Here is a 15966-nt window from a genome sequence, read left to right as displayed (position 1 = left end):
AGTAGGAAAAAGGAGGGGCTTATGTTCTACTTGACTTAGCTGCCTCATAGCATAGTTTAGGATAGTGCCACGCACTAGAAGGTGCTCAGTAAGTACTTGATAACTAAAAATACCACTGTCTGGTATCCCTGCTTATAAGGCTCTATGTCTAATGGTTCTAAAACCCAGATCTATAAGTGATTATAAAGTGCTTTGGTGGAGAGCTACTAGTGGAAATATGGAACTGATAAAGGCAAGTTAACAAAAATAGCAATAGGACCATTTACTGTAAAAGAATGTTCACTCACTGTTAAGCAAAATCAAATGATTTAAATTTGGCCCAGCAGAAGGTTTAAGGCTATAATCCAGGGCTATGAGGGAGCAACCTAGAGCAATTACAGAAGAGGTAAGGGAAATATTCAGTTCACATAGAGAAGAAATATTAAAAAGTTATCTCAATGAGGGCTATAGAGACGAGGCAATAAATGTTTGTGTAACTGTTGTGTCACATTTATTTAGGCTATAAAATGTGTCAGCATGCATCAGGGGGCCAGGTGGGGACGGATGCTGCAGTGCTAATGACAGAGCATGTTGCTTCCAAGCTGCAGGTGAGAGGAACTGGTCAATGGAAGTGAGGAGGCGCAATTAACAGCTCCAATTTACAGTCCCTCCGGAATCCCAAACTGACTTATACAGCCGTGCATAAATTGGTCATTAAAGCTGATCACACTTTTATTCTATAAACTTTAGGAGTTAGCATTAGAGTCCATTAGAAAAATACACAGATTACTCAACTGCAAGTAGATGGGATGACTGGATGGCCCAGAAACACTTATGAGCTCTGAGACTCATTAGACAAATAACCTGCTGGGAAGGAAGAAGTAGGATCCAGGAAAATAAAATTTAGTACAATGTTTCAGGTCTTCATTGCTTACTCATCTGAAGCAATGCGCTGTCTCCAGTGCAACACATCTCGATCTGATTTTGACCCAGAGGAGCTGGGCTCAATCACCAGGGATGGGGGAGGTGGGGCCTCTGCTACTCCCTGCCTATTTCACAGGGTTGTTCCGAGAATCAAATGAGATACTAGACTTGAAGAAAATGCACCAATTGCCCCAAATACTTCCTAGGCCCCAAATACATTAAATGCCTTCCTGCTGTTGGAGGATTAAATAAGAACGGCACCAGGTGTGCAGTAATAAAGAGTTGTTAAATGTTACTTATGTGCACAGCATTGTGCAAGGCCTGTCTGTTGTCAAGTTGAATACCACAGGGTCTCAGATCCTGACCTCAAGGATCTCCAAAATTCCTCACTCTCTAGTCATAGAGTGTATGATTTTGTACTTATTAAACTCCCCTGCACTGTGGAGAGAGGGTGTGAGTGATGCCCAAGACCACCACCTGGTTTTGAATTGGAACTTTCTGGGCTGGACTTGAGGACTGACTGCCAAGTCCATTCTTTCCTCGCCTCTGCTCTAGGCCACAGCTTCCGGTCCAGGTAGGGCCCATGATACTTCTAGCTGGTTAGCGCAGTTTGGTATGAAAAGGAGGTGCCCCTGGTCACTGAAAAGTTATGGGAGAGACATTGACATCTGGCTTTGCTGGTGAAGGCAAGGGGTAGGACTGTCCCTGCTCTCTTCCCTCTCTGAAGTGGTAAAACCACCCAGGCAGGGATGGTTCCCTGTTCAATGAGGGATAGTGCCAAATCTTGCCCCCGGCATTGTAATAATTATACTATAACTATTAATGATGGTAATGCTATTACTACTAAAAAGTAATAATGATAACGATGATGAAAGTAATGGTAACATTTAATGAGCATTTCTTTGTGCTAGGCACTGTTCTAAGCATTTAATTAACTAAATCAATTAATATAAAGTGTTTAATTCTAATCTCACAACAACTTTATGATAAAGATACCATTATCATCATCATCAATTTACAGGCTTTTTACAAGCAAACTCCACCTTTGGTGTTTAGTTTCCATATTTGGAAGGAGAGTAGCTGCTCAGATGGGCATGCCTTTCCATTTTCACATATAAGAAGCCAGCATCTGAGTGGATCACACTGAAAATATGAGAAAAGAGATTAACAAAAGTTACAACAACAAAAATAACACACCTAGAAAATCTAAATAAGAAATGCGTGTGATTTTTAGAAAGAAAATCATAAAACTTAGAAATATAAATTTGAATGAAATGAGAGATATACCATGTTCATGGAAATACTGAATCATAAAAATGTTAATCTTTTGCCAAATTAATTTATGTTTAACACAATGATGATAAAAATCCTAACAGGATTTTTTGAGATACTTGGCAAAATGACTTTAATGTTTATTTGAATGAATATGAAGACAAGAATAAGAAAGAACATTTTGAAAAGAAAGATATTAAAGCATTTTTGAGATACAATTAAAACACTGTGGCACTAGCCCAAAGAGAGAGAAATGAACAGAATAGAAGAGGGAGTTAGAAACGAGATCCTATTATACAGAAGTAATTAATACACAAAATCATACTCATGGGGGCTTGGGGCTTGGCTTGAAGAGGCTTCAGTAACTAGAACATTTCTTTGAAGTCTCATATTGATCTTCATGTAAATGGTGTATTCTGCTCCATATGCATTTATGCTCATTTTAGTATAAAAATGTTTTTAGTATAAAAATGTCAAGTAACTCTGGCCTTTCTAGAAGACGCACTTTATTTGTCATGTACCTTTGCCTCCTGACACACTTTCCTAAGATAGCTACATTTGACTGGGCCTTTGGAACACTCCCCAAAACCTTTAGAGTCACCAATACAATGAATCTTTGATAGTAGGATTACAATCTTTGGCCTCCTATCAGACCATACTTTCTGCTGCCTGCTGCCTGCTGCCTGCCGCCTGTTCACCTGTCTGGCAGAAGGAGAGCACATTTGTGCCCTTCCTCTGGCCTGAACAACATCAGATAGCTTTCCAGGCTGCTTGCATTCTTTCTGGTGAGATCGCAGTGTGGAGAGTTGCTGTCACAGCCTTGCGATAATTAAGTCACCTGCTATAATAAACATTTTTCAAATAGACCACTTTTATCACACTTTATGCTTCCTAATAATTTTTCCAAGAAGAAAACTGAAATAGGAATACATGAACTTCTATATAATTTTTTTCAGTCTCTTCTATTTAGCAATAAGAGGTATTATGAAACCCGAATTTATAAATATAGGTCACAGGGTCTTCCCCTAAATATAGCTCTCGAAGCAGATGCCTTTTTTCCTTTCTAGAATTCAGTAGTCTGTTTTTCAAAATGTTTACATATAACATTACTACTTTTAATTTTCCCATTATTTTATGCCATAGAAGATGCCTGAAATGTTCAAACTGGATCTTTGAAAATTCAGTCAACAATTAAATGTACTAGTAGAGAAAGGCCAGTTCAAAGAACCCAGGGATGGGTCCTTTTGTGTGCTCTTTCCCCATACACACACTATCTCCATTCAACTCTGTAAGCCTTGAATTTTAGATATTAGATATTCCTAATGTGGAGAGTGGTGTGAGGAGTTACCTCTTATTTCCTCTGTGATGTGTCTGGCAGCGAGGAACAAATTCCTATCTCTTCCCTAAATCCCATGTCACAGTTAACAATGTATCTCATCCTTGCTTCCAGAGACAAGAGAGAAACTAGATGCAGGAGTGTGTACTCTCATTAGCACGACCACACGTCCAGTTTACACCTATTGTCCCAGCGTGATTATTAATAGAGCCTTCTTTCCCTCTCAAGGGTCTGGATGATGAATTATATGGTTGCCCTAATTCTAATGCATTGTTTTCAGATTTCTGGGCCATTCTGTTGTTTTTCTGCATGTCTGAGGTTCAGTTAAAAAAAAAAAAAAAGCCCACCATGTCATAGTCTCTGTATTCCAGGCCTTTAGGGTAAAGGAAATCAAGCTGTTTTAATTGATCTCAGAGAACCATGGCCTCAGAGGAGACTGAAGTTGTGGGCAGCTGGCAGGGGTTGCCATTCCATCAAGCATACTTGCCCCTCTGCAGGAATAAGCCCTTTTTGAACAGATGTGCATATAAGGCAGTGGTTCCTAACAAGGACTGGGCCTCAGAACCACAGGGTCAGCTCTCCAAAATACATGTGGCTGGGGCCCCATTCATGTAACTTCTCATTAGCGATGTGGGGGAAGGGATCCAATGCATGTGACATCATTCCCTTGTGTTGGACTGTCACCCTGAGAAGGAGCACTAATCTAAGGGGATTGATGCTGAGCATTTATTAATATTTTTAAATTATCAGTTTTTTTTTCTAGTGGGTGAATCCTTTTCCAAAAAAACAGACAAAAAACCAGGGTTGATATGTACCCACTATGGTGTTTTTCTCTCATGTCCATATGGGTTTTCTTTTCAACCTGACTTCTGGGTGAGGGAGAGAGAAGGGGGCCCAGTTAATCAGATATGTTGGTATAGATCTGACCCCAATGTTGTTTAAGGTTTAATATCATTCCTGGAAGGCTCCCCAGCCCTGGAAAAGTGAGAATGTGGCTGACCATTTGTACTAATGTCCCTGGATATCACGTGGCAGGTCCCTGCAGGGATGGGACCCAAGGAATACAAGGCTGTTCGAAAAGAAGTAGATCTGTGTGTCCTGACATGAAAAGATGCTGAGCTTGAAAAGGGGCAAGTTGTAGAAAAATGTGTGGACTTTGATCTCTTGTTTGTTTGTTTCTTTTGTTTCCCATCATTTCTTTCATGAGCGCGACTTCAGCCCGTGAGAGGGAGGTAGGGCAGCGGCCACCAGCCACGGCCTTCAGTCAGAAACGGTTGAGTGTGGGATTGTTGGAGAGAAACTTTCCAGAGAGCCTGGGTCTGGAGAGAGGTGTGAGCACACCAGGGGAGGGAATGCTCACTGTCTCTCATCCGGGTACCCTTGCCCATTCCAGGCTGCTTAACACCAAAAAGCATCAAACTCAGCCTGGCAGTTTTTAAAAGAGGCCAGTAAATCAGCATATTTCACAAGCTTGAATTTAAGGAAAAAATTACAAGTGCACCTTCTGGTTCATACTCTGGAAACTCTCTTCTGTGTTGAGTGTCATTTCTTTGGTACTATAACCTTGACTTTGGATCTGTTCATTCGTTCCTCTGGAAGTTTTGAATCTGTTATGGGGACAGACGTCTCAGACGATGAATGCTCTCCCTAAGCCTGGAAACCCACAGAGTCAAGGACTTGTAAGTCCTACGGAGCAGTGTGGGTGGCTGTGCTCTGTACTGTCTAACCAAGCCTGGTGCCATCGTCATCAGATGAGGGAGACAGCAAAACCGAATGAAGTAGTCCATCTGCACATCTCTAGAAACGATTCGTCTGAAGTGGTGGGTAATCTAACTCAGTATTTGTCTTTCTAATATTTTGTGCTGAGCTTGCCTTCTCAAGTATATTCACTTAAAACAAATATTAAAATGAGAAGTGATTCAAGCTGACCCTGAAAAAAGGTGTCCCTGAAGGGGTAAAATAGCACCTGATTGTCCCAGAAAGTTCCCCAAGTAAGTGGTAAACATACAGTCAAGCACTTGCTGGTCCCGGCGCCATCCCAGGAGCTGCCAGCCTAGTCACTTGCATCACCTGTAACTAACGATAGCCATCCCGGGATTTGGGCTGTGCCGCTGCAGTGTCAGTGACGCAGAGCACTGAGTTCAGGGGCTAAGGTGCAGCTGAGCTCCCTGTAGGCGCGTGACCTTTGATGGGACATTATCTCTGGTGGTTTGCCTGGGCTCTTGTTGTCGCCATCCCAGCGACGTGCCAGGTTTCACTCTGATGTAATGTTTGGGTCCTGAGTTCTTCCCAGTTTCAAGAAGGGCTTGGTGACTGAGTTGCAGTCGCGCTAACAAGCAACATGGTATGCTTGCTGTTTGGACCCTTTCATCTCACAGAACCTTAGTTACACAGTGCTTCACAGCTGACTCCAGGGGACTCCTGTCCAGCATCTAGCAGACTGTTTGTATCCAGTGTCCCCATGTGGCCAGCTCTGCTTTGATCTCTCAGAGGTGGGGGAGGGAGAATTTGGGAATGTGGCAAGAAGACAGCCAGTGTCTGTCTCCAGTTTCATAGCCATCTGCCCACCAGAGCAGTGGTCCAGACCACCAGGTAGAAATCATCCACAAACACCCAGCACCTCTAAAGACCAGGTGCATGGAGGATAGGAAGATGCATTCCCTGGCCCTCATTAACAGTGCAGCCTCTTAGAGTGACACTATAAGGTACAAAGACACTTCTCTCCCTGATCCTAGTCTTGTAATCCGTGGCCCTACCTTCTCTTCCCCCAGGTCCTGCTTTTGCATGCCTCGGAGCAGGACAGGCTGCAGCAGTGGGCAACACGGGGCACAGGCCAGATTACCTGGGTGTTGGAGGGTCAGAGCAAGCCTGGTACAGCCCACCCTCTACCTGCCCCACTGCGTGTCCTCCTGGCTTCCCCAGAATAGGCCGCGTAGAGGCGCTCCCTGCAGCTGCAGCAGCAGCCTCCTTCCACCCACCTGGAGGGAACGGCTGCAGTGGAAGAAGCCATGTGCAAACAGGATATGGCCGCTTCTTTAAATGTGCTCATCTTTAACTGCTACGGGAAAGTGCAAGGAAATTAATCTGCCTGTCCCAACTTTTTACCTCAGCTGATTTTAAAAAGAGCCTCTTACCATTCTGCTGTTAAGGCCACTGCAATCTAGCAGATGGGCCTTTTCCTCACTTTCATTTGCTTCAATAGTCATACTATAGCCATTTTATTAAGACTATGACAACTTCATACTTGTATAATAATGATAGTAATAACTAATATCTGTCTAGCACTTTAAAGTTCACAAAGTATTTATACACTTTATTGGCTCACCTGATCCTTCTAAGGGCTGTTGAGTAGGTATCATCATCACTCTAACTCTATTTTACACTTAAAGAGATCAGGGCCTGGGAGGTAAAGTTAATTTATCCAACATCACGGGGTTAATACTTACTACTCTGACTTGAAGCAAATCTCTAAATTCTAATCCTTTAATTCTCAGTTAATTCTGCGATACAGTGTAGTTTTAAAAAACTATTAAAAGAGGGCCGGTCCCGTGGCCAAGTGGTTAAGTTCCTGTGTTCCGCTTTGGCGGCCCAGGGTTTTGCCGGTTCGAATCCTGGGTGCGGACATGGCAGTGCTTGTCAGGCCACGCTGAGGTGGTGTCCCACATGCCACAACTGGAAGGACCCACAACTAAAAAAAACCGCACAACTATGTACTGGGGGGCTTTGGGGAGAAAAAGGAAAAATAAAATCTTTTAAAAAAAAAGCTATTAAAAGAAACGTATTAAAAGAAAATTTAAAAAGTCAACCATAATCCCACCATCCCAAATCAACTTTATTTTTATTTTTGCATAATAATTCTGTCATGTTTACATATGAAAAGCTAGAAGTAATTGTTTACAAACTATCACGTGCATATACTATTTGGTGTTATTAATTTAGATTTCTAATACCACACACATTTCCCTAAATTTCTACATAGTCTTCACAATTATAAATGTTAAACAGTGTATTTCAGCTGAAAACATTATCAATTCCAAGATAAGGTTTGTTTATTTCCCCTCCCCCCCTTTTTTTACATTTTGGAGAAAGGATTTTTTTCTTAGAAAATATATTATTTTTATGAGTTCATATCTTTTGCCTCTTCTCTCTTTTCTCCTCTTTCCTTTTGTCCCTTATGTATCCAATTGGGCTAAGAGTATGACTTCAGAAATGTCCATCTCTCACGGATGGACCCTCTAAGAGAGAATTATTGCTGTTCAGGCAAGTGGGGACACACTTCCAGGAATCACAGCTGCACAAGGCAGCCGTTCAGGGAAGAACAGACAGGCTGGCTGGCTTTGTCCTGAGCTCGGGTGTCCTTCCTCCAGCAAGTCTTCCCTGACCCACGTCCCGGCCCGGCACCTCTTGCAGCAGGCACACAGCCCCCACTATGCCAGTGCGTCTCAAACTTCAGTGTGTGTGAGATTTACTGCAGGGCTCCTTGCCAACCCTCAGAGATTCTGAGGTAGCAGATCTGGGATGAGGCTTCAGACCGTGATTTGGAAAAGTGCTCCGTGCACTCATGACCTTCTGTACTGTCTCCGTCACAGCACCAGCCACACTGTACTGCCTTTATAGTTTATGTAGATTATGTGTTTGTCTCCAACAGGAGGCTGTGAGCTTCTTGAAGTCTGGGGCTGTGTCAGTTTCATATCCCTTACACCTAGCAGTGTGGAGTCAGCTTCGTTCCTACCCCCAATGAAACTGTATTCCCCCAAGAGTCTGGAAGCCAGTTCTCAGCATATGAGGCCTGTGGGATATCTTTCATGACCTTGCTAATGTGGTTGGCATAGCCATGGTGAGGAGAAAGGACCCTTGCCCCACCTTAGTCCACCGCACACAGCTGCTAGAATCATCTCTCTCTGATCATATGATTATATGAAGGTTCTTGGCATAGAAACCTGCATGGTTTATCTCTCTTTTTTTTTTGGTGAGGAAGATTTGCTCTGAGCTAACATTCCTTGCCAACCTTCCTCTTTTTTTTTCTGAGGATGATTAGCCATGAGCTAACATCCATGCCAATCCTTCTCTACTTTGCACGTGGGATGCCTCCACAGCATGGCTTATGACTGGAGCAAGCCTGCACCTGGGATTGGAATCTGCGAACCCCAGGACACTGAAGCAGAGCGCGCAGAACCTTAACCACTTGGCCACAGGCCAGCCCCCATGGTTTCTTTATTCACTCATATTGAATCCTCATTCCCTGGCCGAGCTCCAGGCCCTCCACCAACTCTTCTCCCCTTCAAAGCCACTCAGAATAGCCAATGGCATGCTTTTGTTGTCTCAATATGGAACCTTGGGTCTATGCAGCCTGAGTCTGAGATCATAAATCAGTCTGTGAGCAAACATCCCCCTTAGCTGTCCCCAGTGCCTAGCACGCTGTCTCAGTCAATCTCTGCTAAAAGAATGAATGAATCCCAAGAGAAGAAGGCACTTGTCCAAGGTCTCCGCGCAAGCCCCGGCCAGAGGAGCAGGAACCCAGCACTCTGAGTGGTCACGAGCCAGAAGCTGAGCCTGGCGGACAAGGCTTCTTCCTTAGGCAGTCCTTGCAGCAGAGTTCTTCATGTTGTTTAGGAAGAAGATGTTTTTGTTTTTTTTTTTTAAAGATTGGCACCTGAGCCAACAACTGTTGCCAATCTTTTTTTTTTTTTCCTGCTTTTTCTCCCCAAATCCCCCCAGCACACAGCTGTACATCCTGTAGTTGTGGTGTGTAGAACACTGCCCCAGCATGGCCTGATGAGCGGCGCTGTGTGCCTGCCCAAGATCCGAACCAGTGAAACCCTGGGCCACCGAAGCGGAGTGTGTGAACTTAACCACTAGGCCACGGGGCTGGCCCCAGGAAGAAGATGTTTTAATGATATTCCCTTGAACTAGAGAAACTGCAACATCTGAAGTACTTGCCGTTTTTTAGAGAGAGTGAAATTTGAAGCCTTTGATGATGATCTCAGTGATAAAAGCCATGCTCTGGATTTCCACTTGAGGCCAAAACTTGACCTGCTGTAAGTAGCTTTCCTTTGGACTGATTTCTGATTTGCTTTTCTGTTAAAACAAGGTGGCTAATCCATTTCTCTCATCACCAAGACGAAGGGACCCTGACATGGGCTTCAACCCTGAGGACATGGCCCGGCTGGTGGGACAAGCCCCTCTTTTAGAGTTGTTTGTAAGAAGCCCTCACCTTTCTCCTTTCCTTTCCAAATCGTTTCTTAATGAAAGTAACGTGTTCCTATCATTTAGCTTTGGGACTCTATTATAGAAACCTGGAGATTTACCACAAACGTGAGCTCTTTAGATATCAAGATTATTTCCTTTATTCTCTGACAGAAATATCCCAAACTCTTCTAATGCATAATGAAAGGTCACCCAGAACCGTGAGAGCACCAGGCTTCCTCTCCCTTGGAAGAAAGTGATAAAGCTCTTTATGGCCTTAGCACTTTGGTAGTGCCTGGGACACCACCCAGCCACCAGCACCAACTCACTATAAAACTCAGGGGGATGGAAACAAATCCTCCAAGACCACAGGGAGATTAGCAGTGTAGGTGCTAAAAATGCTCAGTTCTTTGAAGTATGTAAACAACAGGCAGATATGGCAAAGGAAAATGTATAAAAAATCAGTCGTGTGCAAAAATGATTTTGTGCAGCACTTCTATTCCTAGGTATATGCTCAAGAGAAATGAGAACATATGTCCACACAAAAAAGGTGTACAAGAATGTTCACAGCAGCACTATTCACAGTAGCAAAAAGGTGGAAACAACCCAATGCCCATCAACTGACGAATGGATAAATAAAACATGGTATATCCATACACCAGAATACATTCAGCCATAAAAGGGATGACATACTGATACATGCTACAATGTGGATGACTCCTGAAAACATTATACTAAGTGAAAGAAGCCAGACACAAAAGGACATATATTGTATGATTTCTTTTTTATGAAATGACCAGAATAGGCAAATCCATAGAGACAGCAAGTAGATCAGTGCTTGCCAAGAGCTTGCGGTGAGTGAGCGAGCAGGAGAGAATGCGGAGCGATTCCCAATGAGTGTGGAGTTTCTTTCTGGGGTGCTGAAAATGTTCTAAAATTGATTATGGTGATGGCTGCATAACTCTGAAAACACTAAAAACCAGTTAATCATACAATTCAAATGGGTGAATTGTATGATATGTGAATCTCAATAAATATGTTAAAAGATGTTAAGAGACATTAAAGGTTTTGTGTTTATAGCCTAAATACTACCTATACTTGTGTTGTCCTATTGGCCCCATGGCTATTTAGCACTTGCAATATGGCTAGGCCAAACTGAGATGTTCTATAAGATATACACTGGGTTTCAAAGACTTAATAAGGAAAAAAGAATGCAAAATATCTTAATATTTTTTGTATTACATGTTGAAATGACAATATTCTAGATACACTGAGTTAAAGAAAATACATTAGAATTAATTTTGCCAGTTTCTTTTTAATTTTGTTAATGTGGCTACTAGAATACACATGTGGTTTGGATTTATAGCTTGCGTTATATTTCCATTGAATAGTGCTGGTCTATACCATCCTTTTTTTAAAAAGAAGTTTTCTTTATTTTTAGTGGGTTTTTAAAAAACATTGCAAAATATACATTATGTTAAAATTTACCATATTAACCTTTACTTTTTATTTGGAAATTAATATACGTTCAGAGGAAGTTCACAAAAGTAGTACAGAGAGGTCCTGTGTACTTGTCACCCTATTTCTCCCAATGATAACATCTTGCCCAACTCTAGTACAATACTAAAACCAGGAAGCTGACATTGATACCATCCAATGAAATTTTTTTCGTGGAAGACCAGTCAAGCCTTGGTGAGGAGAAATCTAGGCATGCAATAGGAAATAGTGTCTTGAAGTTGTTGATCCTCCACAAAATAAACAGTACTCCTGTTGGAACAATAAAAATTAAGTGGAAATTTCAATTTAGATTTCTGTTGTCTGCACAGAAACATTTTATAGAACTGCCAACGTGAAGAGAACTGCAGCCATGACATTCACATCTTGGGAGCAGGGTGCCTATTCCGCTCTCTCCCTGCTCCTAGCTGAAAGTGGGGGTGACCAACTGCCTGGGCACCCTGTGGCCTCCCAGATACAAGGTGCTTCTTTAGCTCACCAATAATACCAAGGGCTTCATTAAGCTGTCAGGCTTGAGAGTGGCTGAGCACACTCCACCAGGGAAAGTCAAAGTTACAAGGCTGCCTGGCTGATGGACAGCAGATAAAAGGCAGACACCTTTATCTTTTCCTTCTCGGGGAAAGAAATCATATCTGAAGATTTCAGGGGCCACTTTTAACGAACTGACTGTCACAAATAAGTGCATTTGGAGATCATGCTCTCCCTCCTCCTTTACCTCCCCACAACCATTTTGTGAACTTGTCTTATGGGCCCTCTAACTGTTCTCTTTTGTTTTCCTCTCTGTCCACACTTCCTGATGTTCTTACACAACTTTGGATGTGAACTACTATGTGGGGGATGAGTCCATCAATCTTGGTTTTACTTACAACTTTGAGTGAGGTCCCTTCTCACCCACATGACAAGATGTTGATGCTCCCCCAGAGCTGGGGCCTGGGGATTCTCTCAGACAGTCCATGCTGGGGCCCACACTCCTTTGAAGGCTTGGCTTTGCCCCCTTCCCCAAGAACCTCTGATGTGCAGTTCACATAGGCACTTGCTCAAAGAAAACCTCAATCTCCACAAAGCACCTCTCTTGGTCACTAGCGCAGAATATCTCCACATGAACATTGTCTCTAAGGGCTTGGAGGCAGCCAGTAGCCTCAACCCTGACCACCCTCCAGCCATGCTCCCAGGACCGCAAGGGTCACTGTATATGTATGTGACATGTCTCAAGACTGTGTCCATCCCATTCCTTCCTGGGGACTGGGGACAGGAAATAGTGGCATTGGGTTCATCAGCTCTCCAAAGGATAAGTTTATGTATTAATTGCTGCTGTAACAAATTATCACAAACTGGTGGCTTAAAGTAACACAAATTCTCTTACAGTTCTGGAGGTCAGAAGTCAAAAATCAGTTTCAGTGGGCTAAAGTCAAGGTGTCAGCAGGATTGGGTCCTTCTGGAGGCTCTGGGGGAAGAATCTGTTTCCTTATCTTTTCCAGTTTCTAGTGGCTGCCTGTATTCTTTGGCTTGTGGCCCCTTCCTCCATCTTCAAAAACACATCACTCCAATCTCTGCTCTGTCATCACATCTCCTGCTTCTCTTCTGTAGTCAAATTTCCCTCTGCCTTCCTCTTATACGGACACTTGTGATTACAATTAGGGCCCACCTGGAAAATCCAGGATCATCTCCTCATCTTAAATCCTTAACCTGAATATCTCTGAAAAGTCCCTTCTGCCATGAAAGGGAACATTCACAGTTTCCAGGAATTAGGATGTGGACATCTTTGGGGGCCATTACTCAGCCTACCATTATTTTGTAGTTCTGTTGAAAATAAAAACTTGAAAACTTTAACATATTTTACTGTAGAAAATGTGAAAAGATAGCTCTAGGCCCATCCTTACTCTACCAGCCACACTGAAGGGAGAGTACAAGGCAGCCCACAAAGGCCAAGTCAGAGACCAAGTACCAAGGAGTAACCAAGGGAGGTGGCGTGGAGGGGAGGGAGGGTGTGCTCTATGAGGTCTTTATTTCTAAGTCAGTTAAGTTCTTGGAATATGCTTTTCTTATAGATTATATTCTCAATATTGATTAGGTTTCCAGCTCTCACTACAAAATTAATTGACTCTGAAATCTCTCTATTAAGAAGGGTTGGAGAGAGGGATTCTGGGAACTCGGAGACCAGATACGCTTCCCCTCTGCTCCCAAATCCAATCTCTCTGCCTCTCTGAGATAGGCACGAAGCTGCTGAGGCAAGTAGAGCAGCTGGTGTGAGTGAGAGCCTTCTTCCTGGAGAGCATGCCGGGCCTGGAGACCAGCACTGAGGATTCTGCGATGAGTGTAGCTGCAGGAGGTCTGTGGACCCTGGGGATCTGGCTGACACTGGTCTTGTAAGTGAACTTTATCAGTCAAGGAGGAACTGGAAAGCAAGGCTGGCACTCCCTGTTCCTGAGGATGGGATCGTATGAGGGGATCTGGGAACAGGAAGACAGGCAGTTGCTGCCATTGCTAGCCCAGTGGTCTCCTGGGAGTAGGAGATCCTTCCCTTTTATCCTTATGGAAACGTGGCCATGTAGGGCACCCCAACAACCAGACCTGAACCCAGTGAGATGACCAAGAAAAACAACAACACGCTTAAGGGACTCTAGAAGCCAGAGAGAAGAAAACTGATCCAAATAGCTGCCTATAAAATAAAGCTGCTGGGAGAGATGGACAAGTAGTATACAATAAAAGCGATTAGAGCGACTTGGAAAGAAACAACTAGTAAGCAATGAACAAATTTATGAAATTTATATACGTAGGGAAATAGGATGTCTTGATGGGAGAAATAGATATCCTTTTTCAAATAATGGTAACAAATGTATGCTTCTAATTATAAGCATCAGGCTACAGAAGGCAATCATCAAGGGCATAGAAGAGTACAACAGAATTCACAAACTACTAAAAGAGGAAAAAAAGGAATGAATAGCTACTTCATAAAACCAACAAAAACAAAGAAAGGAAGAAGGGAAATAAACCAGAATTAATAATAGAATGAGATGGAAGGAATAAAATCAACCCTACCAGCCATTATATGAAACGTAAATGGATTATCTGGGATAGACAAAACAAAACAAAACAAAACACCTAAAACAAGAGTGATAAAGACTGAAAATCAAGGGATGAATTAAGATACACTAGGCACATTTGAGGGGGAAAACACATGTTTATATTAACATTAGACAAGGCAGAGTTGAGTCTAAAAGCACTAAATTGAAAAATGAGCAACATTTACAAAACACATATAGCAGTTGTAAACCTGTATGCACTAAATAAGACAGTAACTAAGTATACATGGACTAAACTATTAGAAATGTGAGGAGAAACTGATGAAAATAAAATTATAGTGGGGAACTTTGATAGTCCTCTTTCAAAACTGGATAGAGCCAGTCCATTTTAAGAGGGCAATGACATAGAAGAATTGAATAATACAATGAACAAACTAAGTACACATATATGCAACTCAAAGCATATATTTTTTAAAAACATGTCCATAAGATATTTACCAAAATAAGCATCCACAAAAATTGGTCAAGGACTTGGCCAAAGAAAATCTTAAATCTCAGGCTACTTTACTTTTTATTAGATTTTCAAATTAGCTGCCAGAGTTGCCCATAGCTTTCTCTGACAGAATATCCTTAATATGTAATCATTAGAAATGAAGAATATTTAATGACCTAGAAAATATATTTTCAGTGGGAAAAAAAGGCAAGATATAAATCATAATTGAGATGCAATCATATGCCTTGGCCTCATAACTTTATCCCTAACTTATACCTCTATCTTCAAGGAATCATGGATCTACAATTGATAGATAGGATTTATCAGCAGATCCTAAATTCTAACCTGGTTTAACTGTACCCAGCTCTTGTGGCTTTCAGGACACCCTCACAGTGAAGAGAGAAGGCCTTTTTGCATCCTATCCCTTAACCCCCTGCCTGTGATGGATTAAGTTTGAGGATCACTTGTCTTACCTACTTAGCAATACTACCTATTTAGGAAAGTAACATTTACTGGGCATGTGTCAGCTTAGATGCTTTACTTAGTTTCTCACTTAATTTTTACAAAAACTCTACGCAATACATAAGACTCACATACATCTTATGGATGAGCAAAGAGAATCAGAGAAATTTAGTAACCTGCCTACATTTTCACAACTGGTAAATTAATTATGGCGCTGACATATGACATTCTAGGTCTTCTGACTCCAAAAGTGCATATAACCTTTAAAAAACCATATATATGTGTTTATTCACAACCAAGCTTTATTACTTTATTAGAGCTAAACAAGCATATCAAGGGTCACAGCAAGGAAGGGAGGAAACAGGGCCAGCTCCTAGGCTGGAGATGAGCCTAGAAAGGTGGTTGGTGAGGGGAATGTGGGTCAGAGCAAAATCTATGACGTTTTTACTACAACACACTTCATCTGAAAAAGTGTTTTTCTAATTAATATCTTAGACGGAAACTTCATGTTATTCAAACAGAAGAGTCCTTCGGTCACTTAGGCTGGGCTACAAAAGGCTGAGAAAGATCGAGTTGTGATTTCCAAGTTTAATTTGTAGTTCCGCTTAAGGAGTACATCTTAGCCACAGTCATTTTCAGAAATGAGAGTTTAGGATATTAACTGAATGCTGAGCAAAGAAAATTACAAGCCATCCATCTCTCGGATCACATAAAGAACTTAGCTTTGTGAAGCTCCATGGGGAGCAACAAGCCACTTGCCCAGTGTTTTTGAGTTT

The 15966-nt window shown here is 42.2% G+C and overlaps 1 protein-coding gene across 2 annotated transcripts in view; it reads right to left on the bottom strand.

The window, feature by feature from the left end:
* LYRM4 (LYR motif containing 4) overlaps nucleotides 1–15966 on the bottom strand; it is a 159216-nt gene that overhangs the window by 4740 nt on the left and 138510 nt on the right. Inside the window, exon 3 of one of the 2 annotated variants that reach the window (XM_044773311.2) lies at nucleotides 11001–11464. The exons of the other annotated variant lie outside the window; for it this stretch is intronic. Within the exon in view, the coding sequence (XP_044629246.1) occupies nucleotides 11402–11464 (63 nt within the window). The 3' untranslated portion in view covers nucleotides 11001–11401. Of the gene's footprint in view, nucleotides 1–11000; nucleotides 11465–15966 lie in introns of those variants that run through there. 2 annotated transcript variants of the gene reach the window in all.

Source organism: Equus asinus, chromosome 8 (genome assembly GCF_041296235.1).
Source record: "Equus asinus isolate D_3611 breed Donkey chromosome 8, EquAss-T2T_v2, whole genome shotgun sequence".
Classification (NCBI taxonomy): domain Eukaryota; kingdom Metazoa; phylum Chordata; class Mammalia; order Perissodactyla; family Equidae; genus Equus; species Equus asinus.
This window is presented reverse-complemented; position numbering and strand designations above follow the sequence as displayed.